This window comes from Thunnus maccoyii, chromosome 10 (genome assembly GCF_910596095.1).
Source record: "Thunnus maccoyii chromosome 10, fThuMac1.1, whole genome shotgun sequence".
Lineage (NCBI taxonomy): Eukaryota > Metazoa > Chordata > Actinopteri > Scombriformes > Scombridae > Thunnus > Thunnus maccoyii.
In genome coordinates, this window is record NC_056542.1 from 23,596,859 (window position 1) to 23,624,376 (window position 27,518).

The 27,518-nt window shown below is 40.6% G+C and overlaps 1 protein-coding gene across 6 annotated transcripts in view; it reads right to left on the reverse strand.

The window, feature by feature from the left end:
* The window catches only part of LOC121906267 (RNA-binding motif, single-stranded-interacting protein 3-like), a 192,345-nt gene that overhangs the window by 144,316 nt on the left and 20,511 nt on the right, over positions 1-27,518 (reverse strand). For 2 of the 6 annotated variants that reach the window (XM_042425030.1, XM_042425028.1), the window contains 2 exons: positions 17,292-17,376; positions 10,098-10,236 (listed from right to left, as the gene is read on the reverse strand). The exons of 1 other annotated variant lie outside the window; for it this stretch is intronic. In XM_042425030.1, coding sequence (XP_042280964.1) covers positions 10,098-10,176 — 79 coding nt within the window. In that variant the 5' untranslated portion in view covers positions 10,177-10,236; positions 17,292-17,376. Of the gene's footprint in view, positions 1-10,097; positions 10,237-17,291; positions 17,377-27,518 lie in introns of those variants that run through there. 3 more of the 6 variants (XM_042425029.1, XM_042425034.1, XM_042425032.1) reach the window with 3 other exon arrangements.

Here is a 27,518-nt window from a genome sequence, read left to right on the forward strand (position 1 = left end):
ACATGTTGATGTCTCAGTCAATGAGACAGCTAGGGAGACAAGAGAAGAGAGATATTAAGTTACACAATATGAGACGCACATTCCAAACTATCTCCGTGGTCATAAAGCCATATGAAAAATCACTTCAAACAAATAACCCCTTGTACGACACAGTACGCTTTATTGAATCAAAACGGTGACAAATCACCTTAGGCCCCTTGCAAATCCCCGCTCCTCCCATCCTCCTCTCTGCTCCCTTCACTCCTCCCCTCGCCTCCTACCCTCCCCTCTCCTCTCAACCGCAAGCCACAGCTCACTTTTACACAAATCATCACTTTATTAAAAAGGAAGAAAGAACAGTGCGTCAGTGGATTCATTTGAACAATTATGCAAATCAGACAGAAGATGAAGCTTTTATTAATATTAGAGAAGTGTTGCATCAGATAGTGCTGAAGTTCATTAAGTTACTTTTGTTGAAGATGAATACATTCTGATTAGTTTGATGTCACTATGGTCTGTATCGCATTATCGTCTCGGGCTACGTCAGCGCAAAACTCTCCACTCTGTGGATCTTTTGCTTAAGCAAAATATGGAAAATAGACACACGGAGTGATATTTCACAGCTGAAAATGTGCAATTTGGATTAATAACCTAGATGCTACATTGTTTTTCCTCAGACTTTTTCATTACTTGGACTTTTACTTGTCTTTTGGAGGTTTGGGGTCTGTTTGGTGACTTGTGCCGTCACTTTTTTCCCCATTGGTGGGTTTACAGAAAAATGTATGCATCAACTCAAAAATATTTCAGACTCCTCGATTTTCATTCATCCCTTTCTTTTGAATCAGCTTCATTGTTGCAGACTTAATGTCTCCCTGGCTCTCTCTCCCTCTCTCTCTCTCTCTCTCTCTCTCTCTCTCTGCAGGTACGGGGCCTTGGAGGTGGTGGACCATGACTGACTGACTAGGGCCCATGCTTGCTGTGGCTCCGAGGGGTAATTAATTTCAGCAAACGACCGCCACGTCTGTCGGCTTTTATAAACGAGCGTTTACGCGCTATGGACAATTTAACCACTCCACTGAGCCCGCCTTGACAGAGATGAGTAGAGAGATGGGGAGAGAGAGAGAGGGAGAGAGAGAGAGAGGACGGGGACCACGCTGCTTGGTGACTGATGGGAGATTTAATCAATAGAGTAAGCACATTTACTCTCATGATGCTCACCCAACATCCATATTCATACTGGTAATTCTCTCAACGCCCACGCTGTTGCACACCACAAAAACATTATAATGCATGAAGGTTTTCACTACATCTCATCAGGCCTCATCAAAGGCCGGCATCATCACTGCTAATTATGTGTAGCATAGTTTTACTCTAGATGCCAGCTTAATTTGATATCCAAAATAACTACTCTCCATTATTTTCTGCCACATACACCTTAACCACACAATTTCCTACACTTTAATGTCATTGCCTGAACTTGGATGCACCATATTGAAGGAAATTGAAGAAAATAGCTACGTATGTATAATGTCCTTTACCCCAGAAAAAAGAACGAGATATGCACTGTTTGTATTATTAGTATTGTATGATAGTATAGTATTTGGATCGCTGTGTCTCGACTGTGCCACTATGCTGTAGAATGTTCGGCCAATGTGCGCTGGACTTAAACAAATCCATAAAATACATTAGATGAAATCTTTAGAGGTCATTCACATCCAAATCTTCACCTCTTTACCCTTGAAAATGTACTCCACCAAGAAAACTGGTCTCCATAGATTATAAACTGGAAGGCTGTGAAGATAAGTAGGAGTGGTTGCTTTGGATCATACACAGCTCTACATTCATACAGGAAATTTACTCTCTTACTTCTGGCCTGTTATACACAAACTCTATGTATTGCTTTGCTGTTGAGATGGGTAAAATTAAGGACTGTTATATTTTTGTACATTTCAGTAATTTACATGGCAATTCAAGTCTTACCATAGTTACACCGAAATAATCCTTTCTAAAAAAAATTAAGGCAACTGTCAAAGTCTACATTCACTGTGCTGAAAGTTTCTTCATTAGTGCACCTTTTATTCCAGTGCTCAGAATTTTCTAAACCACGGCGCTGTCACTCAGCACCTAAATCACTTCCCTCTCCTTTGGATATCTGCCCTGCCCTGAAAACTGAGGTCAATAAAACTAAATCAGCTTAAGTTTGTTCAGTGTAAGACTACTATTATAACTCAACAGCATGTAACATTCTCACTTTCTTCCCTCAGAGTTTCCAGAGCCCAAGAAACGCAGAAGAGCCACACCGCAGTCGTTCGGCACTCGGTCAGCCGAGTCCTGTGAAAACCGTTCTGTTTGCCTCTATCAGGCTGCCAGACTATTAGCGCTGCAGCCCCACTCTGCTTTGTTCCCCCTGCCAAAGCAAGTTACACGGCACGCCTCGAAGTCAGTGTTTTCACAGCTAGACATACATTACTGTGTGACATCAAGCCCAAGGGCTTATAGATCTGTGGGATTTTATGACAGGAGCCTTTATGGCTTTTGCAGGAATGTATGACAGCAGCCTGCCTGCCTCAATCCATGGCAGGGATAACTATAGTATACTACATTGTAGAACAGACTAGTGCAGCCATATGAGGGGCCTGCGGCATGAAGTGTTTCCATAGCTACAGTGGGCCAGGGGGATTGTTTACTGTCCGAGAATGAGAGATTAAGAGAATGAGTGATTTTCTATGTATATGCTGAGTGATCATTTCTGCACCCATGCTGTATTTGTGTGTGTGTCCCAGCTCTTAATAAGTAAGAGTGCCCAAGAGCATAACCACCACCACCACCCCCCCACCCCCATTCACTTGTTCCATACACACAAATAAATATGCACTTGCTGTGACACACATGCAAGACCTACACACACACACCCACGCAGTATGCTTCGCCAAGTCAGTGTAATCAGGGCAGCGTAATGTGTTTACCTCTCTGAGGTACGAGAGTTTGATTAAGGAGCAGCCATCTGGCAGAGAGGAGAGGAGAGAGGAGAGGAGAGGAGACAGGAGGAGAGGAGAGGAGAGGAGAGAAAAGGAGGACAGTGATCTGTACTTTAATAAATGAAATCAAACCTTTCATTGTGACCATTATGACTACACAGACAGGACTGCACTACAATCAATCAGCAGAATTGCGGCTCAACCTCTAGGACAAACTACGCCAGACATAAAACCGACCATTAACAACCACAACACCTGCCCCATATCACCATCACACAGACATAAACCATTGGTGACTAAAAGCAACAGCTAGCTGACGTTACCATATTAGAGCCAAATGTCATCCTTTGATGCTTCTTCTTTTTTCAATCTGCTCTTAATTACCCAGTGGGGCAATCATTCAAGGCCTTAATATTAATTAGTAATGATGGATATTAAAGGTTGAAGATACAGTCATTTGTGTAGTGTTCTGTTGAAATTTCAGCATTCTTTTTGCTATTGCTGTTACTACACCTCTAATCGCACATGCTGAATATTCAGTGGAACAAAGCCAAAACAATGAAAATATAGTGTACAATGTAAAATTACAATGAATGGGTGTAAGCGCTAAAAAAGATAGCATTATCTTGCAGGATATAACCTTCCTCTCCTCTCCCTGTGGTACCTGACAGGCCTGTAGCTAAGCTCACCCTCAGCCATTACTTCTACTATAGCCTTCCTGCTCCATTAAACTCAACAAGCTTAACTCAATGGCCTTCATTCCTCACAGCGACGGCTTCCGCTTCATACCCTGGTGGCTTTTAACAGGAGAGGGGCAATTTGAGTGGGGGGACAGCATCTCCCTTGTTAACACAAAATATGTCATGCATTGCCCTTGTTAACTTTAAAAGAAAAATCTGTGAAAACAATATTTTACCTTCTCTGCTGTCCCTGTTGCTGAATATAAAGATATTGCTCACTGGGGGCCAAGGCAAGGACCTAACAACTGCAGTAAAAAGGAGCCATTAAGTTATACTGTCCTTGTCCTGCTGTGGCGTTTAATCGTGCTCTTTTAATATGCAACAAGGAGACGACATTCCACTCACGGTCCGATATTGTGCGGGCCTCCACGCTGAGTCAGCGATTATTGATTACGGGAGGAAGGGTTTTGGAAAATAATCTGTTTTATGGCAGTCCCCCTGAGTCTTATTGTCCAAAGGCCCAATCCTTAAATCGAATATTTGACAAACAGGAAGGCCTGTCAAAGTCCTACAGAAGGAAAAAAAACATTTAGCGGTTAAGTTATTGGTGACTGTTAAGGTTAGGGATGCATCGATCCGACATTTTCAGCCCTGATACCAATACTTGGGCTTTGGGTATCAGCCAATACCAAGTACTGATCCAATACCAGTGTTTAATTAATAAGCTGTATACCTCACTGTGTGGAAGACACTGGGATCATTCTTTTATGTGTAAGGCAACATCAGATTTGACTTTGCTTTCCTAATTTTGCTTTCCTAACTTAATGTAACAAAATGTAACATAAATATGTTTATTTGTTTAAAAATATATAATATAATCATAAATTCATGAGTGAGTGATACAAGTCATTTGTTTGCAGGAGGAATGGAGTGTGTTCAAGACAGCAAATATACAGCTGATTCGTATTGCTAACATTTAGCTGCAATGACTCAACAACACTGGTCTTTGACTGCAATCCAGATATATGACATTATCTCGATTGCTATTATATGCATAGGCTATTATTTAATGTCACTGTGCACAGTACACACACACAACGTTACTGTTTTGAAGAGGACAGGATACACTCACTCAACGGAGCATTTGTGTGTGAGTATGTGTGTGTGTGTGTGTGTATGTGTGTCACTGCTAATCTGTTTAATATAAAAAAATGTAAATATGGGATTTTCTGAATTGAGTCAAGTGAATCTACTGAGAGGTGGTGTTGACTGACTGCAGCAGTTTCTCCGTCAGAAACACAGAAACCTGAACAAATCCAACTTTCTAAAGGCAACTGGCAGTAACGCCAAGACCGTATATTTTTTTACCGGAAGACTCAGCAGTACCGAAGTGACGGTGACGCGACCAAGACAGGAAAGTAATCCCAGAGGAGAAAGAACCCGAAGTGAGCCTAAGGAGCAGAGCTAATGCTAACTGCCAGCCATTGCTAAATAATCAAACGGAAACCTGACTTTTTTTAGTCGCTTGTTTTGATATAACCACCACAGTTATAAAGTGGATAGACGGAGGATTTTGTTAAGTTCAAGGTTGTATTGGAATTACTTAGGGGAGGTGTTTTGCTGTTACATTTTAGGCCACACCTGACTGATTTTCTCTTAGCAAGGTTAGCCACAATAGCCAGTCTTACTGAGGCTACACTGGTTCCTCAGGACTGTTGCTATTTACTAAATGTAGTGTCCAAAACAACTTCACATAATAAGGTAGCGTACATTTTGTACGGTCTATTAAGCCTTGTGCTTCACAGTGCTGAAACAACAGCAGCAATGACGGGGCCCGCCGGTGTGTCTTCCTTACTAGAAAATAGACTGGCCAGTATCGGACCAGATATCTGATATAAGTATCAGACCGGCGCATCCCTAGTTAAGTTGTCAGACTCGAAAATATTTTCAAAAACAAATACAGTGAAATGTTTTATATTAAAAAAAAAGAGATCAGAGTACATTTTTGTGTTGAGGGCAGACAGGTATAACGGAGAGAGTCTTTAGCTGAGTCTCTCTCAAGTAAGAATGTGAGGTGAAATTTGGAGAATGTGTATCTAGGACACATAATAAATATTTCATGCCATATTATGAATAGGTTCTTTGTTTAATTAGACTCGGAGAGTTGTCCCCTTCAGCCACTTCTGTCACGTAAGCATGAGAAAATATGATCCTTTCCACTTTAATTATAAAAGTTCTTCAGGCTAATATGCTATGTTGTAATTAATCTATCAACTTTTATACAAGTATAAACTATAAAAACAGTCAGAAAGGGAGGTACTTATTTGACTGATATCAATTTTTACTCATTTTCTGTTCTTTTCAACTTTTCATAAACATATTTGACAGGGAATTTACACTGCAAGATCATTCACAGTTTTACACATTGTAATAGCTGATGATAAGAACAATCTCATTAAATCACTCTGTAAACTGCAACAGTTGAACTGCATGTATGGATTTGGCAGCAAAGCAACTAGATCACATTTTGAATTTTATTAAATGAAAAAAAAAAACTTTTCAATATTAGCCTTTAACTTCCCAACTATGTGTATTTTAGGTAATCTGAAAAATCATATTTACCTCAGTTGACTGTAATCAAATTAGCGCACCAATCTCTTCTTTTCAAGTTAATTAAATCTGGCTAAGGTCTGGCAACTCATTACATTTGCTGGTCCATACTGTAAGCAGACACATACATTTATACCGCATATTTTAAGTTGTTTTTCGTTTTTCATTTAGCCATTTCAATTTTCATCTTTACAGTTTAGTTTGATCTAACGCGTATGTTTTGTTAAATTAGGTAAAAATGCTGTACTTCATCTGCCACAATTAATTGCAAATAACCTGACTCCACGCCTTCTGCAGCGCTCTGCACTGGAACCTTCCTGACCTGGCTGCAATTATCTCAGAAAAACTTTCACTCTGATGTTGTTGTGAAATGGAGCTTTTGAAACTCTGTAAGAGCCATTCTTTCGCTCTGTTTCTGTCTTTCTTTGTCTGAGATCTCACTGTGAAATCCTGTAGAGCTGCAGTGTAACACACCAGGGAGGAAATACTGGACACAGCCCGAATGTCTTTCATCTTCGCAGACTGGGAACAGCTTCCTGTTTTTCAATGGACACACTAATTAGCATGAATACAAACATGCACTTAGTCCAGACAAAGATGTGCACAGACGCACACTGGCACACAAGCACACCCACACACATAAACGCATGCATTTGCACTCTCATTTATGAAAACGTAAACAATCACAGCATAGTGAAAATGCAGTGAAAACACAGCATAACTCATTTTCCACACGGCAGGTCTTTTGTGCACTTTACACCGAACCAGCAGAGAAGGAGCAAGAGGAGGAGTGTGCCCACACTTTCAGCATAGTTTTTACGTAATATTTTCTTTTCTTTGAAGTGGCACAGCTAAATGAGTTTTCAAATCTCCGTAGGTTTCAATACCACAGAGAAATACGACCACAGTTGATAGGCACCACTTACATTCAATTATCTTTGTTCCACACACAGAACACACACACACACACACACACACACACACTCACATGCATACATACAGACACATCAGTTATTTCTGTGCAGAAGAAAATTGTGACACTCATTACCAGCCAATTCTGCACACTGAGGTACTGCTTCAGAGCCCTCAATCTACAATTATGTAGCTATAGTGCACTGCTGTACTTCACATACATCAAGTAAAAAGATACATTGAAATCCAGTGGGGGTGTAGACATGATGATGGAAATGAAATGCTTCATTAAGCAACAGCTATGGCTTTTGTTTTGTCAGATGTATGATGGATTTACAAGTTACTTTATATGTGGAGACTTGTCCAAAACCTGAAGGTACCCAGTGCACAGCGGTGCTTTTTTGGTTTAATGTGCAGACTTGTATTGCCTCAGTATAAAATGTCTTGCACACAATTTCGCACTGTAACTGGCATGAAGAATATTAAATCACCATGGTAAAAAATATGCACGTGGCTGGTAGATTTGCTTCACTCACCAGCCAGAACAACAATGATAATCTATTGAGTGGCTGGTAAAATTGGAACATTTACTAGCCATTTGGCTGGTAGAAAAAAAAGTTAATTTTGCGCCCTGACAACGACTAATAGCTTAAGCTTTTTACAGTTTAACATATTATTTTTTTGTTTAGACAACCAGTTGAAGGACTATACAGATTTGATAATGATGCAGTTTCAGCCATACATGAATCAGACAGTGGTCTGGATAGCTCTTGGGCCCTAATAAGGGACACAATTTGTAAAACACAACATGATTATATTATTCATGATAAGCTTGCACTCAGAATTAACGTTGACTTATGAAATGCCCTAATTGTAGCTCACTAAGGCTCAGGAGTGTATTTTTTAAGGACAGCTGTTGTACAGCTTTTTGTTGTTTGTTTGTACTGTTGCATGTCATTTGGACATTGACAAGGTTTTAAAATTCACCTTTTATTCATATCTCGAGCTGCACTACCTCTGAAGTAATTTCATGACTATTTTTGGAACTCAAAAGAATATAGTCTACTTCAGCTTTCTGGAGAGGAGAATGGAATACAAGCTTACTCTTTTAGTGTTATGTTACGCTCAGTGGTGTTTTGATTGATTAGTCAATAATGACAAAATTGCTATCTGTGGGTGAAATATTCCTTTAACATTACCACCCCATTTACACTTAACACAGAATGGAGATGGATCATCTGATTCAACCCCCAATCCCCCATCAGTCTTTTCCATCTAGAAGATGAGCATCACCAACTGGACATGTCTCACCACAGATGTTAAATTGAATTTAGTTCACAGCACCTCTAGAAGTTTCAGCCCTCCACACCAACCCCCACCGCATCACTCCACCCACATTCACGTGGCTCTTGGCACAGATTAAGAACTCGACTGTAGTTCTTGGATTCTGGACAGTGCTTCATCACATCTGTGCTGCTCCACCTCCTGTGGCAGCTCAGTGGGGGAACACATCGATAAATCTTACCGTCACATAGCAGGGAAATTAAGTTGGCAGAAAGATGGACGAGACAGCAGTAAAGACGTTAAGAACAAACAATACGACCAGTAATGGTCTAAATGATTGCACATGCTGGAGGAGGCATCAACACTCTGTATTCTAAATCCATCTCTCATGCATTTACTACCACCGTATCCCTCACTCCCTTCACATAGCTCCCATTCTTTTGTGCCACCAGTATGCCTGTTCAATTCGGCCTGTTCTGCAACAACTTCCACGAAAATAATTCAAATCCAAATGTGGTAATTGAGTCAGTAAGTGCAATTATCATCTCAGATGTGAGGAATGACTCATCTTGAGTCTTTGCGATGCATCTGCGCTCTTAGCTGGATTGCCGGTTAATGTCAGCCCACTGACTCATTCTGCACTCTTCCCACTCAGAAGAAAAAAGACACACAAGTTAACTGCTGTATCTATTTCCCCCCTAAAATAAAAACTCTCATTGGAAAGCCTGTACATGATGATCCACTGAAACTTACCAGCAAAGTTCCTATAGTGCAAGACCACGTAACTTACTGAATCAGATGTGGGAGTTGCAGTTTTATGACTCTGTGTTCGTGTATGCAGTGGCACAGGGAACATAGATGTAATCTGTGTGTGTGTGTGTGTGTGTGTCGACTCAAGACAGAGAGGTGGTTGTAAAGTGCTGAAAGCCTGCAGGAAACCTCTGAGGCAACCACTTTGCAAAACTGAGACCAGACCTTGATACCATTTCGCTCACTCATCTGTTGGACTACGTGTGTGTGTGTCACACAGAGAAAGAGAGAGAGACACACACTGAATGTGCATACACGCTGATGAACAGTGAGTGATCTGATCAATAGTTTGCAATTTCGGATTTGTTAACTACAGCCATTCACAGCGAGCCTTGTTTCACATGTTTGTTACAGTACTTCACAGGACTAATATAACTAAGAGTGTTCAAGCTTGTATTTAGAATACAGACCAGTGTGTGTGCTCCACAGTGTTCATTTTTCACTGATTAAGCTTTTTATTTCTTTTTCTTCTCCCAACTAACTCAGGTGGTTCAGGCAAAGACAAATAAAAGACATGATAAATTGGAAGGGGGAAAAAAAAATGAGAAAAAAAAGAGTGTGGGAGGGAATATGATGGACCCACAGCAAGAAATAGAGGACGGTTATGAAAGAGATGAAAGATAATATATGAGAGAGAAGGCAGGAAGTGAAAGATAGAGAAAGAAAGTGGTGTGTTGGGTGTGATGGATGGAGCAGAAAAGGAGGAGGAGAGGAGGGAGGTATGCGCGTTCTCCACCAACTACCTCTGTCAGACACTCAGCTGTGCTGCAGGAGTAGGCGGCTGGTGAGAGGTGTGTGTATGTATTCTACGTAGCATATGTGTGTGTGTGTGTGCCGCATGTACCATGAGTCTGGGGACCGGTGGGGGGTTGACAGATTATCTGTCGAGAAGCAGGCTGGAGGGTTCTCTCTCTCTTGCTCATCCTCTCCTCATTTTCCTCAGTCACTCACTCCGCTATGCGCCGCTCAAGGTCACTGCAACACTGCGAAAGTTTGGAAGGTACATGATACCAGGAACTGAAGGGTGAGTCAGCACTTTTCTACTCCTCTGCTTGTCTCCAGCAGCCAGACTGGCACAAGAGTGAGTGTGAATCACATAGTCCAATACATCTCACTTTTTACGTCACTGCTGAAGGAATCACTGGAAACTCTGTTGATAAAATGTGAAATACGTTGTTGTATCACAACTTAACAGATGTTTGGGATTTTCCGGTATTTCATAATCCCACTATTCTATTGTGTTTCATATAATGTGTTTCTAATTCAAGAAGGATTTCTGCTTTCAATGAAATTAAATCTGTACTTTTCCATTCAATATTATAATTTTATTACCCTCATTACAGTAAGTGCTTACTCATGATTTGAGTCTGACTCTGCATTCCTTTCTAGCTTGTGAAGCTGTGATATTTAGAAAAAAAGGACAATAGAAAACTAAACTTTATAAGCCCAAAATAGATCATTTGTAGTGTGCTTGCTTGGAGTTGTAGGATGGATAAGAGGAAAAGACAAATGTTCACAGAGCCAATTGTAAATATGTGGGTGATGCAACTAGCAATACTACGCTTTAAACTTGAAACTTCACTTCCCCTCCCATTACTCTTCACTTCCTTCCCGTTGTGTCCACCCAGAGGAGATACTGGGCTACAGCCTTGAACTGATCTCAGGCCTTTTTCAAGACCCCTTCATGTCAACTTGGCAGGAAAACAGAGAGAATACAACAGCAGAGACACAATGTCAGCCCCAATAACAGCAGAGAACAAAGAGAAGTGGGAAATGTACGATGTTTAAACCTCAATAAATCATTCTAAAATCAGTTGTGGTATTGTTACACAATGTCCTTAAACATATTCAATCTTAGTATCTCAGTGGCGTTAAACAAAATGAAGACCACGCTACCCATAAGCCTTTCATATTCAATTGCAAGGTAATGCTATTTCCTCTCACACCTTGATATTGCTTATTTTACCATCAGCCACTGCAGCAAACTCTTCACTTTGAAAGCAGCATGCACTGGAAGCACTGCAACTTTCTCCTTTTTTGTGCCATAAACTAAACATGACAGCATGCTAGAAGATATTATTACAAGTTCATAAAGTAATGAACAAACCCAGAGACATGAAAATCATAAGACCAGGCACACTTACAACAAACATCTCATATCTCAAACCTCAGGCAGGGACAATTCTCAGCTGTTGCATTTGTGGAATTTGGCTTTGGACAATTATCAGTTAGTCATGATAGGTAATAAAATATTCATTGATGCTAATGTTTCTTTTGGCGTTCAGCCTTTACTTCAAAACAACTGTGGAAAGACTTTTTTTTGTTCCAACAGAGAGAGTAGAGTTTCTTTTTTTTTTGTTTTGAACACATGTACGCTTTTGCTGGAAAAAAAAATACATACTGCCAAAGTCAACATCTTAGATATTATCACCAATAAACAATAGGTATTACTTGTGTATTGGTTGTAAATCTTTAAATTATATGTGTACATTTGTGACTAATAAGGGACACTTATTCCAATGAACTGCTAATGAGAACCTGAAACAAGGTCATAATAATTAATTCTCAGAAACAACAATTATTACTTTCAATGACACATTCCCATTACTCCCTTTCTCCTTTACTTCTCCTTAATTTTCATATTTCTTCCTGTCTCTCTCTCACATACACACTTTCTCTGCCTCTCTCTGTCTCACTGCCTCTCTCTCTCTCTGTCACTCTCTCTATGTACTCCAGCCAGCCACTGTGGGTTTTCTGGGATTCCTGTGGCTGAGTCATCATGCGCTCCGTATCGTTCATAATATCTTCCCAAAAGTCTCCCTAGAGTTGGACACATAACTGGCTTAGCATGAAAGGAGTTTGTGCATTTCGTTGAGTGTGTTTGAGTGTGTGTGTGTGTGAGAGAGAGAGAGAGAGAGAGAGAGAGAGAGAAAGAGAGAGAGAGAGAGGGGGGACAGAGAGAGCAAGAGAGAGACCTCCTTCGCATCTAGCCCTGACTGAATCAGGGAACAGCCAAAATAGCATCAAATGACCCTCATCCCAACCCTCCCCTAACCCCCCAGACCAGCTTCCCAGCCGGAAAGCCAAGTCCGCTCTCACGTGTTACGACTCCGTCCAAATTTCTTTTCTATTCCAACTTATCTGTAATCCATCTATCTATTCAGTACAGCTTCAGCTAAAGCTGGTATTCTCTGCACCAGCCGCCCAATGTGGTCTCGAAAAGAGAAAAAAATTTAACATAACTCTGCTTCCACAAAACCTCAATTCGTAGACCCTAAACCATCTCCAGAGTCAAGCTTTGTTTCATTCACCACATCACAGAAATGCAAGCCTTATTCCTTAGCCATCCTCCCCACCTAATTCATAATCTGCCTTACACCAAACCCCAAACTATAAAAACATTGATTTAGCATTAAAGTAATTCATTGTATTGGGTATTTTAAGTGATTAAATAAAAGTGTATTCAGTGTTCCATGTACTGTATTGCCAGGGCCACAAATACCTACTACAGCTACAAGACTTTTTTGGTTTTTTTTCTTTTTTGGTTTTGTTGAAGCAGTGCATTTTGTTGTAGTTTTAACAACACTCCTTGTCCCAGTCTTAACCCCAGTTTCCCAGCCTCTGACCGCACCCTTCCCATATCCATCCGTTCTCACCCTCAATTCCCTCAGTCCTCCACTCACCCAATCCCAAACTCTCAACTCATGTCCTCCTAAATTCCTAGCTTCTTCAGTAAATTTCCAAACCACACACCCTCACCCCTGCCTCACCCCACCCCTTGTTCCCAACTCAGTATCCCCCGCCCCAGCCAACTTCTCCGTCACCCCACCCCAGAACTTACATTCAGGGTTAGGGTTCTTAATCCCAGTCTATCTGTAGTCATTCATTCTCAGCCAAGAGCACAGATGTTTCAGCGGGCCGCTCTCACTCTATCACAGTTTGGGTTACGATGGCCAGAATTTTGACAGGGTTGTTTCTTTATAAGACAGACAGAGGCTGCCAGACAAAAACAAATTTGAAACCGTACTTTTAATATTTGCTCAAAAATGTCTATATATAATCAACTATGTGAATAAATATATCAGGCTGATGTATAAGGTGCTGAAATGATGTGAAATTTGAGTATTTTATAGTGCTGAGGGCTATTACTTTTACCCTGACCAAGCAAACTTTCTATTCCCTAACCACACATTTAGCCAGACAGCCTGCCAAAAAGCCAAGCAGCTAGCCTTTACTAGTCAGCAAGGAGCCCAGCAAGTGAGAATATTAGCCAGGAAAAAAATGGTGACATGCTATAGCCGGCCTGTCTGTGATCCAGCCTGCCACCCACACTGCCAGTAAGCTAAACAGCCAGCCGGTCGAAAAGGCCAGACACTCATTAAAACAACAGGTTTTCCTCTTCATTTTTCCATAGAACCTGTCGCTGCATTCTTTTCTCTGTGAGGTGGCTCTTGACTCATGGAGAGGTCGGGTTATAGGAAGTTAGTCATAATAACGCCAGCAGACAGGCGACTTCAGTTGGCTTCCTAACCGTAGCCCAGTCTCAGCACAGCTGCAGGCCTCTTACTTTACTGAAGCTGCACTTTGTAATCCTCCACTCAAGAGAGTTAACTACAGGCTCCTTAAAGAGAATGTAGTTCTATTCGAGAGCTTACTTATTTTCTTGAAAGCCCCATCAGCAACTGAGAGAACTATCATCCTCACCCGTGATCTATTATCGGATTAACAAATGGAAATGGCAGATTCAATGGATTTATAAATTATTTGTTTGAACTTTAAGATCTAAAGAGGTCTTCCATTACAGAGCCAAGGTTTTTAAATCTAAGCTATTGTTGCATTTATGGATTGTTTTCATAACCTACTGTAAATTCTGAAATAGGTGTGCAATTTTGGTTTAAGTCTAAGCATATCTCAACATGTAGACAGGCAGCCATGCTACGTGTTGAGATATACATGTTGAGGGTCAGCTGGCAAAGGTTTACAGTAAGACAGCAAGTAGGTCGTGGGGAAAGATCATTATGAAACGGTTACACCCATTTTTTGGGTGGATTTGGCCAATGTGTGGCCTTACCAAATGCAGTAAAGTATGTGAGGAAAAGATATACACCAAAATCATCTCTCGTTACTCATCTCATACTTTGGCCCTTATTTTAACCGTGCAAGCGCAATGACAAGCACAGAGTGTTAGGCCTTGGGCACACGGACTACATGGGCATCTCCATGCTCACCTGCTATTTTGGTACATGTATGTGTAGCAGCGTGAAGTGCAAAAGGGCTGGGTGATTATTAAATACTCTCTCGGCCAGTCACATCACGAGTCTCATACTTCTGAAACACCTGTGCCAATCACAGTTAAATGTGATAACAACAACTCAACAAACGGAAAGCTTTTCTTCAAGGAAATGTCTGGATGGTTAAGAGCGCCACAGCAGGAAAACACATCACCACAAATCTGCAGCCAGACAGATGGTGTAAGTTTTTTTCATGAATTAAAAAAAGAATTCATTTAAAACATATCTGGTGAAGCCATTTATATGATTGCATCAGATATTTCAGCCATAATTCCAATGAATCTCACTTAAATGGTCAGTAATTAATGTTATACAACAGGGTTTGCACCACAGTGCATTTCAAGAGTAAAACTTGAGCACTACTTTTGTTAAAAAGCCCTTGTAAGTTGATGACTAAACAGGAAGAATAGCAAAGTTTAATTGACCAGTCTGATGTGTGTGGGTTTATTCTGTAGCAGCCCGGTGTCGTTATCAGGTGATTTAATGAAGGTGAACACTGTGAACAGTAAGGCACTGCACTCTGGCACGGCATTTCTCTGATCGGAGGCTGCAGCTTTATCAAAATATCTCTCCTGCTGGCTTCAGATGATGCAGGGATTTAATAAATTGAAGGAGAAGATTTTCATACTGTATAAAACAGCTGTGGACAACATATACTATATGAATCAGCCATATTCATTTATAGGATCAATGCACCACGTGTGCACTGCATGCCCTGCACTGGTCACCAAAACACCACACAGACAGGCAAATTGAGCTTCATAGTCAGAAAAATACCAAATAGCTGCAACGCTGCTTGCGCTGGTTGTTGCACCTCCATGAAAATGGGCCCTTAATGCGCAACTTGTTTTGTTGAAACAGGACATGAGTTAAGTTTATAATAGATTCATTATAGATTTCACCGATGTTGAAGTTGTTTTTTTTTTGTTTTTTTTTTAGAAATTATGGATTTACTGGCAAATTAATATTAATAATAATAATTTAAAAAAAAAAACATTTATTAGATTTAGCTTGATATTTTGGATAATGTAACTACCAATGCACCTATCTACAGTATCAGAAACATGGGTATGGTTTGGGTGGCAGTCCCCTCATCACATATATGGGTAGGGTGAACAATGGGCTGAACTCCCAAAATGTATATGAATGCCAATACAGTACAAACTCACAGAGTGAAAGTCTGACAAAAGTTGACAATAGTCCATATAACAACTTTGACTATATAAAGAATTTGACATTATAGCAGAAAAATCCTGTTCTAATTTACGTCAACACAACAGATATACTACAAGTAAAAGAACAACATCTAAGCTGAAAGATTCTTAATCTGAAATATGATTTTTTTGCTTTTTCTGTCAGCAAGTTCTTGTTTTAAGACATATGCCAGTAGTCCTCCCACTAGCATAACCCTCTTAACAGCACAGAGAAAAAAAAAATTGATCTTGTGTTTTACCAAATAATACTCAACTCAACACTTGAGCTCTGTATCTAAGTGGTTGATAAATAAACCATGAATGTTGTCAAGTCCACTTATCAGGATGAGTTAAACAGCTGAAAAACATGATACAGGTCGTTGCACCAATCAGACCAAAGCAAGCCTTCATATTACAATGTTGCAATATTTCTTTGCAACCACCTAGACAAAAAAACTGGGGTGAAATTAGAAGCCAAAAATAATTCCGTACTAAGTTTAAAATAAAACTGAAGAGTTTTATAAATAACAACTTGCTGCTTTTAAATGAGAACTGACAGCAAAGAAGAGGAAAAGAGTAAGAAGCACAGAGAAAGAGGGAGAGACCTGCTGAGAAGAAAGATATGGAGCAAGTGTGAATGCGAGAGGGAGGAGAAGTGAGGAGAAATGAAATCAATAATGAACGGCTCCATAACAGGAACTTAATCAGAACAGCAGGTCCCTATATTGCTCCTGACTAGCGCACGCATCACCGCCGTCGATTCAATTTACTCCCCAAACCCTGAAAAAATAAATAAAACATGGAAAATAAATTGAGACGCTCATTCAAATTCATTAGAACTCGTCCCTGTGTGCCTACAGTACATAATATTCCCTTGAAGAAGAAGAAATAAAACGGAAAAAATGAAAATATGCCAACAACTCAGTGCTGGTTTCTGTGAGAATAAAGGCATAGTCATAACAGCCTCCTCAAATACCACTATCTTCTCTCTTTCACACACCTACACACACATATTACTGTACATGAATACACATACTACATTCATACATTATAATGAATATATATGCATTCACACTTTAATACGTGAGGATATGTGCACATTAATTTGCAGACAAATATCTATGCTTCACACCCACATGTATATGCAAGGGCCTTTCCACCTGAAGACACACACACACACACACACACAAACTCCCCAGCCCTCTCATGCTATGACTAAGCCACTCAGAACAAATTCATCAGACTCATAAGAAACAGCAACAACAGAGGGCAAAAAATCAAATCAGTGAAAGGCAATGTTGCGTAAAAGTGCAAGCTGGGCTGGTGATGACGTGGGGAGCTAGACCGTGGGTGGTCGACCAGGCATGGGAGTTCTGTTCTGATGGCGGCACAGGAGTAATGTCTTAATAGTTGGACCTGCTCCCTCTACCAATAAGTTTCTTCCCCACCCATACTGTACTCTCTTTATTCCTTTCTCACCTCTTCTCTCACTCCGTCTTTCACAAACATCTTTCTATCTCTGTCTCTCACACTAATGCCATAACTCAATCTCACCTTTTCTTCTTCTTCCCTCCATCACTCCCTCGCTCCCAGTCTTCCAGACAGCTTCATAATGGCTGGCACCTCCTCAACACTGGCTCTAATTGAAAGATGAACGAGTTTATTTGGGCTTAATCCATCACCCTGTCACCTGAGGAGAGGAAGAAAGTCCTAGATGGAGGAAAGGAGGAAAGGAAGAGGGGTGGGAATGGGAGAAGAGGAGAGGAGAGGAGAGAGGAGAGGCAAGGAGAGGAGAGGTGAGGAAAGGCGAGGAGAGGCGAGGAAAGGAGAGGAGAGGAGAGGAGAGAGGAGAGGAAAGGAGAGGAGAGGAGAGGAAAGGCAAGAGTGCCCAGTGGAGGGTAGCAATGAGGGCAGAGGATGAGAGGAGACATGAGCAAGGGAAGAACAAGATCACAGAGAGGCAGAAGGGCAAATAATGATGCAGCCAACACCCCATCTCTCAGGAGAGCATCTCCTCTGCCATTCTCTATTTCTCGTTTCTCTTACGTCTTATCATCAACATTACTGAATAACTGGCACATATAAATGCTATACACACAGACACAGACGACACCTTGGGAAAGACAAACTCATTAACTGTTAATTATGTAGATTTAAATAACACTAGTGCAGTGCCCGTTCAAAACATGCCTGTTCGGAAGGGGGTGATTGCTTATTATTTCTCAAGAACTGCATAGGTATGTATCAATTGACAAATGTATCAATTAAAATGATGAGGAATTAATAAACTAAATGGTTTAAATCCGGACAGAAACTTCACCAGTGATACTAAACTGAGGTTGAACCATAGAAGCAGTTTACAGTCTCCCACTGGATGATTCTGCTGCCAATCAAACATGTCAATGCTCCTATGGGCTAGTCTTACTGCCTCTGCCTCTGTTTTTTTCTCCTGTGTATGCTTGTTCTTCTCTCTCGGGCAGTTTAAGCAGGACAAAGGTATGCACCCTGCTCAGAGCCCAGAAGCCCTGCCCCTGCGCTGTGATGGTGTTTATATCAAACAATGCCCACTGCACACAGAAACAGAGCTGAGCGGCTCGCTGTCCACTTGTTTATTCAAAGTTTATTAATATTAAACATATCATGTTTCCAAATTGCACCAAATTCAATATTGCACATCCTTGGGTCCCCAACAATACACCCGCCGAGTGTGAAGTCAATCAGATGAACTGTTCACAAGATATGCGAAGGACACACATACATACAGATAGACAGACGCAGACAGACAGAGATTCCTTGCTTTTTAGTTAGATGAACTGCATTGCCCATTCAAAACATGCCTGAGACATCCTGCAGTACATTTTAAATGTACATGCCAAGTTTCATTTACAGTACAGGGTTCAGTAGTAGAGCTTAAGTCTCTTAAACTTTTTCAAGTCATCACTACAGATGTAATCCCACTTCCGACCACAGTGTGGGTTGCAATGGCAGAGTGGCGCTGTCTGTATTCCTGCTTGTTGACTCCAAAGGCAGAAGAACCAAATCAACGTTATTTATGAGGTGTTTTTTATATCCAAACAACTTCACACTTCCTTGAGTCCCCAGCAATACATCCGCCAGGTATGAAGCAGATTGGATGAACAGTTTTCAAGATATGCAAAGGAAAAACATACATACATACATACATACAGACAGAGATTCCCTGCTTTATATAGAGAGATGAACATTATAAACACAATATAAAAGTGAATAGGTTAAGAGTAAACTGTAAACAAAATCCACCACTGAGCAAATTGGTACAATGATTAACATAATCCACTGGGCCAATTTAACAAGCCATTTTGTGGATTACTTGAGTCAAACTGTGGTCTTGCGTTTAATGTGAGTGGCAACAACAGGGATATAACTCTAAACCTTGACAGTGCCAGGGCCATTACTTTACTACTTAGTTACAACGGATAACAAATTGCTCATTCATGCAGAGGCAACCACAGAATCTGCCTACTGTGCATACTTGCTGCATCACTACTATAGAAGCCATTGCAGGTATTCTTTTATAAATGCTGTAAGTCAGTACTGAACAGCCATATTGCAGCACTAAGTGTGTCCCTCAGATGACTGTAAATATTCCTTGCATGCCTTGCAGATAGTGTATTCATCCATTCTGGCATTTAAAGGGAAAATAAAATTCTAATTACTTAACAGGTTAACAACACAAATGATAAGAGTACAGCAAGTGGTCTAGCCACTCATTTGGTGCCAAGACTGCTCATGTTTTTCCAGAATATTTCAAAAGTGCTGTATATACTGCTGATTATCCAAGAAGGCAGGATCTTACTGTATGAGCCACATGGGTGTAGCAACATGTCCATGAGTTGTTGAAGCGTGGTGGCTACCATGCCAAAAAAAAAAAAAAGAAAGTAATGTAAAGCATTGGTACAACTCACACAAAATGGAAAATATTTCTTGTTCCTAATGCTTTCTTGCTGAGGCCCAGCACATGAACAAATCTAAAAAGTCACCATTTTCATTACTTTTGTTCTGACAAGCAGTTGGGATGGGTGTATACCTCTATCCCTGAGGGTGTGTCTATATAGTAGTGGTATGTACTCTCTGGCTTAGTGAGAAATGATCATCACAGAGAGCATAGTCAGGCTTGGATGGTATTGTAACCGTCAGTCTGAAATGATCTTTTTCATTCTCCATTTTCCACAGACCGACAGGTATTACATTACTTCATTGTAAGTTTAAGGAGAATGATCTGCCCAGGTGTACCTCATAAACAACATCCTTTATTTGTCATGTGACCATAAATGGCCCCTGACACCTGGTAGGTTATTTGGAGCTGAAAATAGGGGCAAATACAAGTACTTTATCTCCTGGTGAAAACTGTCTCCACAACCATCTTTGTTACACAGACACTGTTGATGTTCCTGTGCCTGGAGCCAATAGTCCTGTGCAATTTGACCTGGTGAATGGAGTTTTGCTCGCATGGCCAGAATGTACTGAATTTCATTTTTATTGGTGCTTGGACAGCCCTCGAAGCAAGCTGTGAGTAGATCGAACACACCCCTAGGTTTATGTCCATAAAACAGGTCGAAGGAGAAAATCTTGTGGAGGCCTGGAGTATTTCCTCCACACAAAATAACAGATGGCCCTGTCTTTAACCCAGTTGCAACTATTAGCAAGCATAGGCGCCTGAGCAATGGAGCAAGTGGAGCAAATGCATCCCCAGCATTCAATTAGGGGGAGCAAAATAATCATTTCATTACCCCACTTTTTGTCTTTTTAAAAATAAACTTACTGTCCCCACAATCAGGTGACTATATTTCAGCAGCCTATATCAATGATCATTTTACTTATCAATGATTAATTTTCAGCAACTGACAAAAACAAGTAATAAAAAATAACACATTTTTGGACCACCCTTTGAGTTGGTTCAGTCAAACCTATTGCTGATCGCTGGCCACAGCATGCTTTGGCTGTCAATCACAGTCTGTCAATCCACACAGGAGTCTGACTGTTTACAAAGATGAGAAACATGCCGTTTCACTTAACTGCGATCATTGACTGAAAATAGAACATTGGAAAAGATAGGCAGCCAAATTTTAAATTTGCAAAAGTAGGATTGTACTGTCGCCGAAATGCTGAACTGATTTGCGAGTCAACATTAGCTAACTTTGCCAGCCCGCCCCAAGCCCCCAGGAAGTGCACCAGGCTTTGAGGCCAATTTGACATTGTGGCCAAACCATAAAATAACTTCTGGGTGCGCCTTGGGCCCAAAAAGCATTTTTCCCAAACACAATCATGGGAAAAGGAGTGGCTGTAAAACTGTGAATGTATTTTTTTGAGTGTCCCAACCCCCCAAAAATGACTTGTTTCTTTCAGATAACATTTGTAAAGTCCAGAAGAGCTGCACGATTGAATTATTTTATCCCATTCAAGTTAGCGGAGGGCTTAACTGAAGTTATTTGGCTCAGCCAGCGGAAGTCTCCAGTGTGCATGCTCTATGGGCATATTGGGCCTATAGAGCGCGTGCAGTATGCATTCATCTGGGTAATTTCTTTACAGCTGGAAGTGGCTTTTTTGGCTTCATGCACCACTGACAAACTTACACAGGAATGAATGGGGCTCCGCCTCTAACACTGTATCCAGCTCTCTTTATACATCTATAGCCCACCCATCTAACGTTAACTCGCTGATCGAACAGGATTCTGGCTGACTGCCTTACAGAAAATCTGCATCACCTAAGGTTGGATTCCTCCTTTGATGGTCTGTGGGACGGGTGCCTGTGTCTGGCCAAAAAACTTGACACCGACAAGCTCACCATGCCTAAACTACGACAGGCACCAAGGAGATTAGTTGCAGATGAAGATTGTGATGATCCTGACACATACAGCAACGCAAACAGCTCGACAGATCCAAGTATGGGAACCAAATGATTTCAGTGATTGGTGAAGACACTTGAGGAGAGGTTTCATAGCCTGGGCACCACAGTAAATGCCAGTCTGGAGAGTCTAATTGTGAGAACAATCAATAAGGAAAACTGCACTGAGGACCAAGAGGTTGTGCTCAAACACTATGCAGGTGACTGTGACCTACATCAGTTGAAACTTCAGCTGAGCATGTTGCCCACCCTGATTAATATCGACCCAAACACAAGCAATAAAATAAAAAATCTAGGGGATGCTGGCAGGCTTTTCAACGAGGTCAGGACACTACTGAAAATACTGTTGGTCTTGCCAAACTCATCAGCCTCAGCTGAGAGGAGCTTCTCAGCACTTAGGAGGCTGAAGACATATCTGAGAAGCACAATGTCACAAATGAGACTGAACAGTCCTCTTGTCCTGCATACTCAACAGGATGAAACTGACCATTTGGATCATTATGCTATTGCTCAACAATTTGCTGCCAAGAATGTGAGGCACCAAACATGTTTGGAAAGATCAAGAAATAAATTGGAGAGAAATGACGGATGTGATTGTGCTGAACAAATGTTCAAACAAATGTTTATAATACAAAAATATTACCTTGTTTCCAGATATTATGTGAATTTAATTGTTCATACTTTCACACATTGTCTGACTGTTGCCATGATGTGTCTATGAATGCAGAAGCTGATGTTGACAAAGTTGTCTTTAGAGTCATTGATGATTTTTCTGGTCATAAATACATTTATGTTTGATATGGAAATAAAGTGATCATTATTATGATTATTCCCTCATTTTCTCATACAGGGTGAATGAGAGGCACAAGTTTACTCTAATAAGGTCTAGTCCTCGACTAAAATGGCCATTTTAAGTCTTGAGGAGCAAAAGTCACGCTCTGAGTTGTGCATTAAAATAGTCCTTGATCTGAGATAATGTAGGTTAAAATGATCTGCTTTTGAAGATATTATTATTCATCCCTGTATAACATTACAACTACACCAGCTGGTGGTACAATTGAGAATAGCTATAACTAGAACCTGTGTGTAAAATAAACAGGTGGGATTGGAATTAGATAGTTGTGAGGCCATTTCATTCATCCAAATTGTTTGTACTTTGTTGCAATTGTTAGACTTGAAGATGGGCTTGTGAGTATTGAGAATAGCAACTCAGGTTTAACATTGTTTAACCAGGTTTAATTATTCAAATTATATGGTGATGTGTTGTAAGGCTATTTCATTTATATACATTGTTTGTTCTTGTTTGACCTTGAAAATGGCCTAGTAGCCTGCAACCTACTAACATTTTAAGATACATAATGTTTTTATAAATATCATTTCAAATATGACGTGGCCATTCTTCTGATAATCATTTCCTGCCCTGATCCACCCAATTACATACTGTTCTTGATGCATTCTTGGTTTTCATAGCATCCTCAGTCTAACTAATCTAGACTAGTGCAGGTGGCTGTTTGTTGACATTATCCAAAAGGTTAGGTGGTGTGGAAATTCAGGAAATTTGTTTTAAACCCAGGTTAGCAAGCACACCATTATGTGGATCATTGTTGTTTCGGTAGATATGGATGAGCTTCCTCTGTTTAAAGGTATCAATATGCTTCAGCTGAAGTGTTGTAAGCATCTGAAACCCCCTCCTGCCACACCTTTGCAACAACGGAATTAGGGTGGCTGCATTGAATCATTTCTGTAACTTACCAAAATCAACTTTGGCCAGGGATGCGGAGGAGAGAAAGTAAGCAGAAATTGAACCTCTCTCTCAAGTGTATGCACAACTGAGTGTAACCCTGCAAATGCCTACGAGTGTAAAATGCCATTATCCCCATATTTGAACAATTATCAAGTCTCGCCCCTCTCCTATTACAGCAGGCTTTTCATCCTGTCTTCTAACGTGGCCATTTGGAACACTTATAAACACTTTTGCTTTAGACAAGCTCAGAAAACAGAAGTTCATTTCAAGCAGCAACTCTGCTTCCCCCATTTTATCTCAAAAATCCTGGACCAATGAGGTACGGGAGTGACGAGACAGGACCAGTAAGAGGCCAGTGTTAACAGGCCTTAACTAGGGTAGTGTGTGTCCACCTGCTGATGGGTAAATGAGCATATGTTTGTCCTCTTGCGCTATGACTGCAGCAAGGGTGGAGGGCTAGTGGCACTGGTCCCATTCAACTGACTTTATAGAGGCAGACACTGAGATTTTCCGGCACAAAAGGCTGGAAATCTGCAACTGCAATCACCATCTGCCTGTGTCACAGAGGGAGAGAGGAGCCAGCATCCTTACAGGGGGTCCCCTGAAACCAACGGCCATCCAGGACTGGCTGTTTCAGTCCACAAGGATGCCAGCTATGTATCTCTGGTGACACAGAAAGGAATCAAAGCACCCTCTCTCTCTCGCTGTCGAAATGCTGCAGCCAACACTTTTCAGTGTCTGAGGAACATCCTCTAGAGTCATCTTCTTCATTGTAGAGAAAATCAGAGCTTGGTGGAGATGTTTTTTTTTTTTTTTTAGAAAGGCACTGAACGCTGTATACTCCTCAAAAGCCAAGTTTTCAGCCAGGACTTGTGCAATTACATATATTTGTTGATGCTGCTACCAGAGCTTGAGTTTGCTATCCCTCAGACAGCCGAGGTGCTGGGAAATTTTTGCTTCAGCAAAGGTTTTATAAATCTATTTAGCCTAAGCGTTTTTCCATGGTGTTCAAATAAAGATTTTTAACACAAGTGCTTTAGATTTCCACATCTAGGAGTTATTTGTCATATGTTTTGCTGCTTTAGAATCATTATCTGTGTTGATACAGTAGACATCCACAAAAAGGGCACATTCAGAGGCATAGCCCCAAAGAAGGCCATTGTGTCAAAACATTAGCTTCTGTTTTTATATGCTGACTGTAAATAAACTTCTGCCTGAGCTCATGTCCCATCTTTGTTTATGTCAAGTCTGTAGTTCAAATTCTTTGAGGCATGCATGCTCCTACCTTGTGCAAGAACACTGATGCTGGTTTGTTTTGGCTGCAAGGTGATTTGTGAACAATTAATTCTTTTTGTGTGAAAAACATCAACTAAACTAAAACAAATCCATATTCATGTAGCATTGAGTGAGCAGTCAGAAGTGGTTTATGTGAACTTTGCTGAACTCCTTCCTATTGTGTATTCAGCAGCTCAACGGAAGAGCAAGTTGGAATCTCCTGTGTCTCAGTTAAATGCTTTATCTCATCCCTTGCCTAGCAACCAGTTATAAAAACACACACGCCCAAACAGCCATGCAAGCATAAACACACAAACTGAATCAGGCATGCACCTGCAGTCACACACACACACATTCATGCACGTACTGTAGACAAGCATAAATACACTCGCGATGTGTAGGCACTGGCACATTGAAACACACACACACCAGCACCCCCCTCCCCCTCTATTTAATTAAGCTCCCAGGCTTGGACCTTTATTTGATCAAACGTTGCTGCGTTAATTGAATTAGCCAAGCCAGTCAAATGTAAGGGTGTCTGCTCCATTGGTGGTGTGTATAACTGTTTGAAAAGGATGGATGTATAGTCCAAGCAAAATCAAATTTTATGTGTTTGCGCAGTGAAACTGTGTTGTTATGCTCTAAACGACATACCGTATCTCCCAGGCTTATCACCCAGAACTTGTTGAAATTTCCTCACAGCCTCCCTCACTGCCCCCATTAAACAAAAGAGATCAAAAATGCATTGTTGTTGAGTCCTTTGAGTGACTCATTCCTCATTTCAATTGAAGTCACAATGGGCACAACTGGCACAGTGAGGTAGGGTAGGCTACCATGCAATTTCATTCACTACGAGGATCTGCAAGTTTCTTGTGCAGGAAGCAACAGGACGGTAGAGGAGGCATGCTGGCTCCACACTGACTAAAGTTGAAATAACTTAATATCATCCCTGAGAAGGCGTAAAATTGTGGCACAGTAACCAATTGCAAATGATCCACCAGATTCTCCTCACATGCCAAATAAGGGTAGTTCCTAAATCTGCACCTTGTTATGCAAAAAAAAGCTGCTACATATCCCCTCACAGTAATTGATTACAATGGACAATTGAAACAAATATGCATTTAGTGAGCATCAATTATGATTTCCACCTTTTCAGTTTTGCTATTTGCTTTGCTAATGTCCTTTAATCTATTGTTTTAATAATTTATTAACTCTCTGGTTAAACCTGTCTCATCTACTCACTGTACTTGTTATTCAATTTAGATTGATGAGATTAGTTCCCACATTGCGCTTTAACCTATGAAGAACAATGATTACAGCAAGACACATTCTGGAGCTTACACCAAAAAGGCTTAAAAACAAGTAATATTTAAAACAACAAAACCACGACTTTGAACCAATTTCCTTCTTAACAGAGGACTTCACTGAAAAATACATCAGCAAATACATTTAAGACATAAAATGAACAAAATTCAAATAATGTAAAGAGCAAGAGGTAATTTAAACCTATCATTTTACTGCAGAAATAAAAGTCAGACACAGATTCAGCCAACCTTTGAAACCCAAAATAGGTTGAACACAAGAGAAAGCCCAAAGATAAATAGCTACAGCAATCATGGTAAATAGTAGGAAACTTTGTAGTACTGCTGCAAGTGGACAATTCTAACGTCTTTGCTTTCAGCAGTTTATTCAACAGCAGTTTGACCACTCTTGTTAACAAGCCCAATTTAATTTTGTTTGGTGTACACTGTTAGCCTAAAGACAGACAGACACAGTCTCTGGTGATGTCCATGTTACAGTATTTTTATTAAATCAGGCCTGCCTCACAAACTTCTTGAAACAGAGTAATAGGTTTTGGATTCCTTTGTATGCCTAACCATGTGGCAGATTGGACATACTAAAACCATCAAAAGTAGGTTAATGCATGTTTTATAGTATGTTGCACTTCAGTGCTACAGTTTTATCCCCATTTTCTTGTTTTATAAAACTTTATCCAGTTCGTCTACGGGAAATAATAGGAAGTCTACCTCAAAGACATATCCCCTTCTCCTTACACAGCCACAGGACTCCTTAACAGTCATGCAGAGCACTGTCTGGTTGACCAGCACTGCATTAGTTGTGTGTGTATGTGTCTGTGTGTGTGTGTGTGTTTGTGCACAAGTGATGGTTAAGTCTTTGTGTGCAAATGAATGGGTGTGTATAAATAAAAAGCCCCAGCAGGTATTTGTTCATTCAGTTATGTGCACACATTTTGCTAACTCCATCAGTAAAGCTGAGGGAATAAAAAAAAAAGAAGATATGTAGAAAATCTTATTGCATTTATTGGAAATAGACACTGCAGGACAGAAGTAAACATAAATACTGCAGACAAAAATCCAAAAATGTGAAAAGTCAAAATATAGACAAAAAATATTTACATCTATTTTTGTGTATAAACTCTTTTGTTTTGTAGACCTTGTGTGTCTGGTCCACTGTCCAGTTTTGCCAGGTTCTAGCCAGTGTTACTGGCAAAGAGAGAAATGTGTTCCAGCAAATGGGATAATGTACAGCATAACGATCAATTGGCTCCAAATACTGTTTGTCTAAGCCCCTCATAAAAAAAAAAGAAAACTGTGTTGTTCACACATCATAAATCCACTGGTCCACAGTCTGTAGCTATGTGTGTGAGTAAACGAGAAGAGACAGTGTGTGTGAGTGTAGGCACCAAGGGGGCTTTTATGATGCTCACAGCAGCCACCATGACGGAAACCCCACAGTTGGCTCGGTTGCATCAGCTCTAATTCCTAGAACAAGGATCATAAAAATGACACTGCTGTCATAATTTCATGTTACGCGCCAGACGACTAGCCATGCAGTGTGTGGAACATATGAGCGTGGT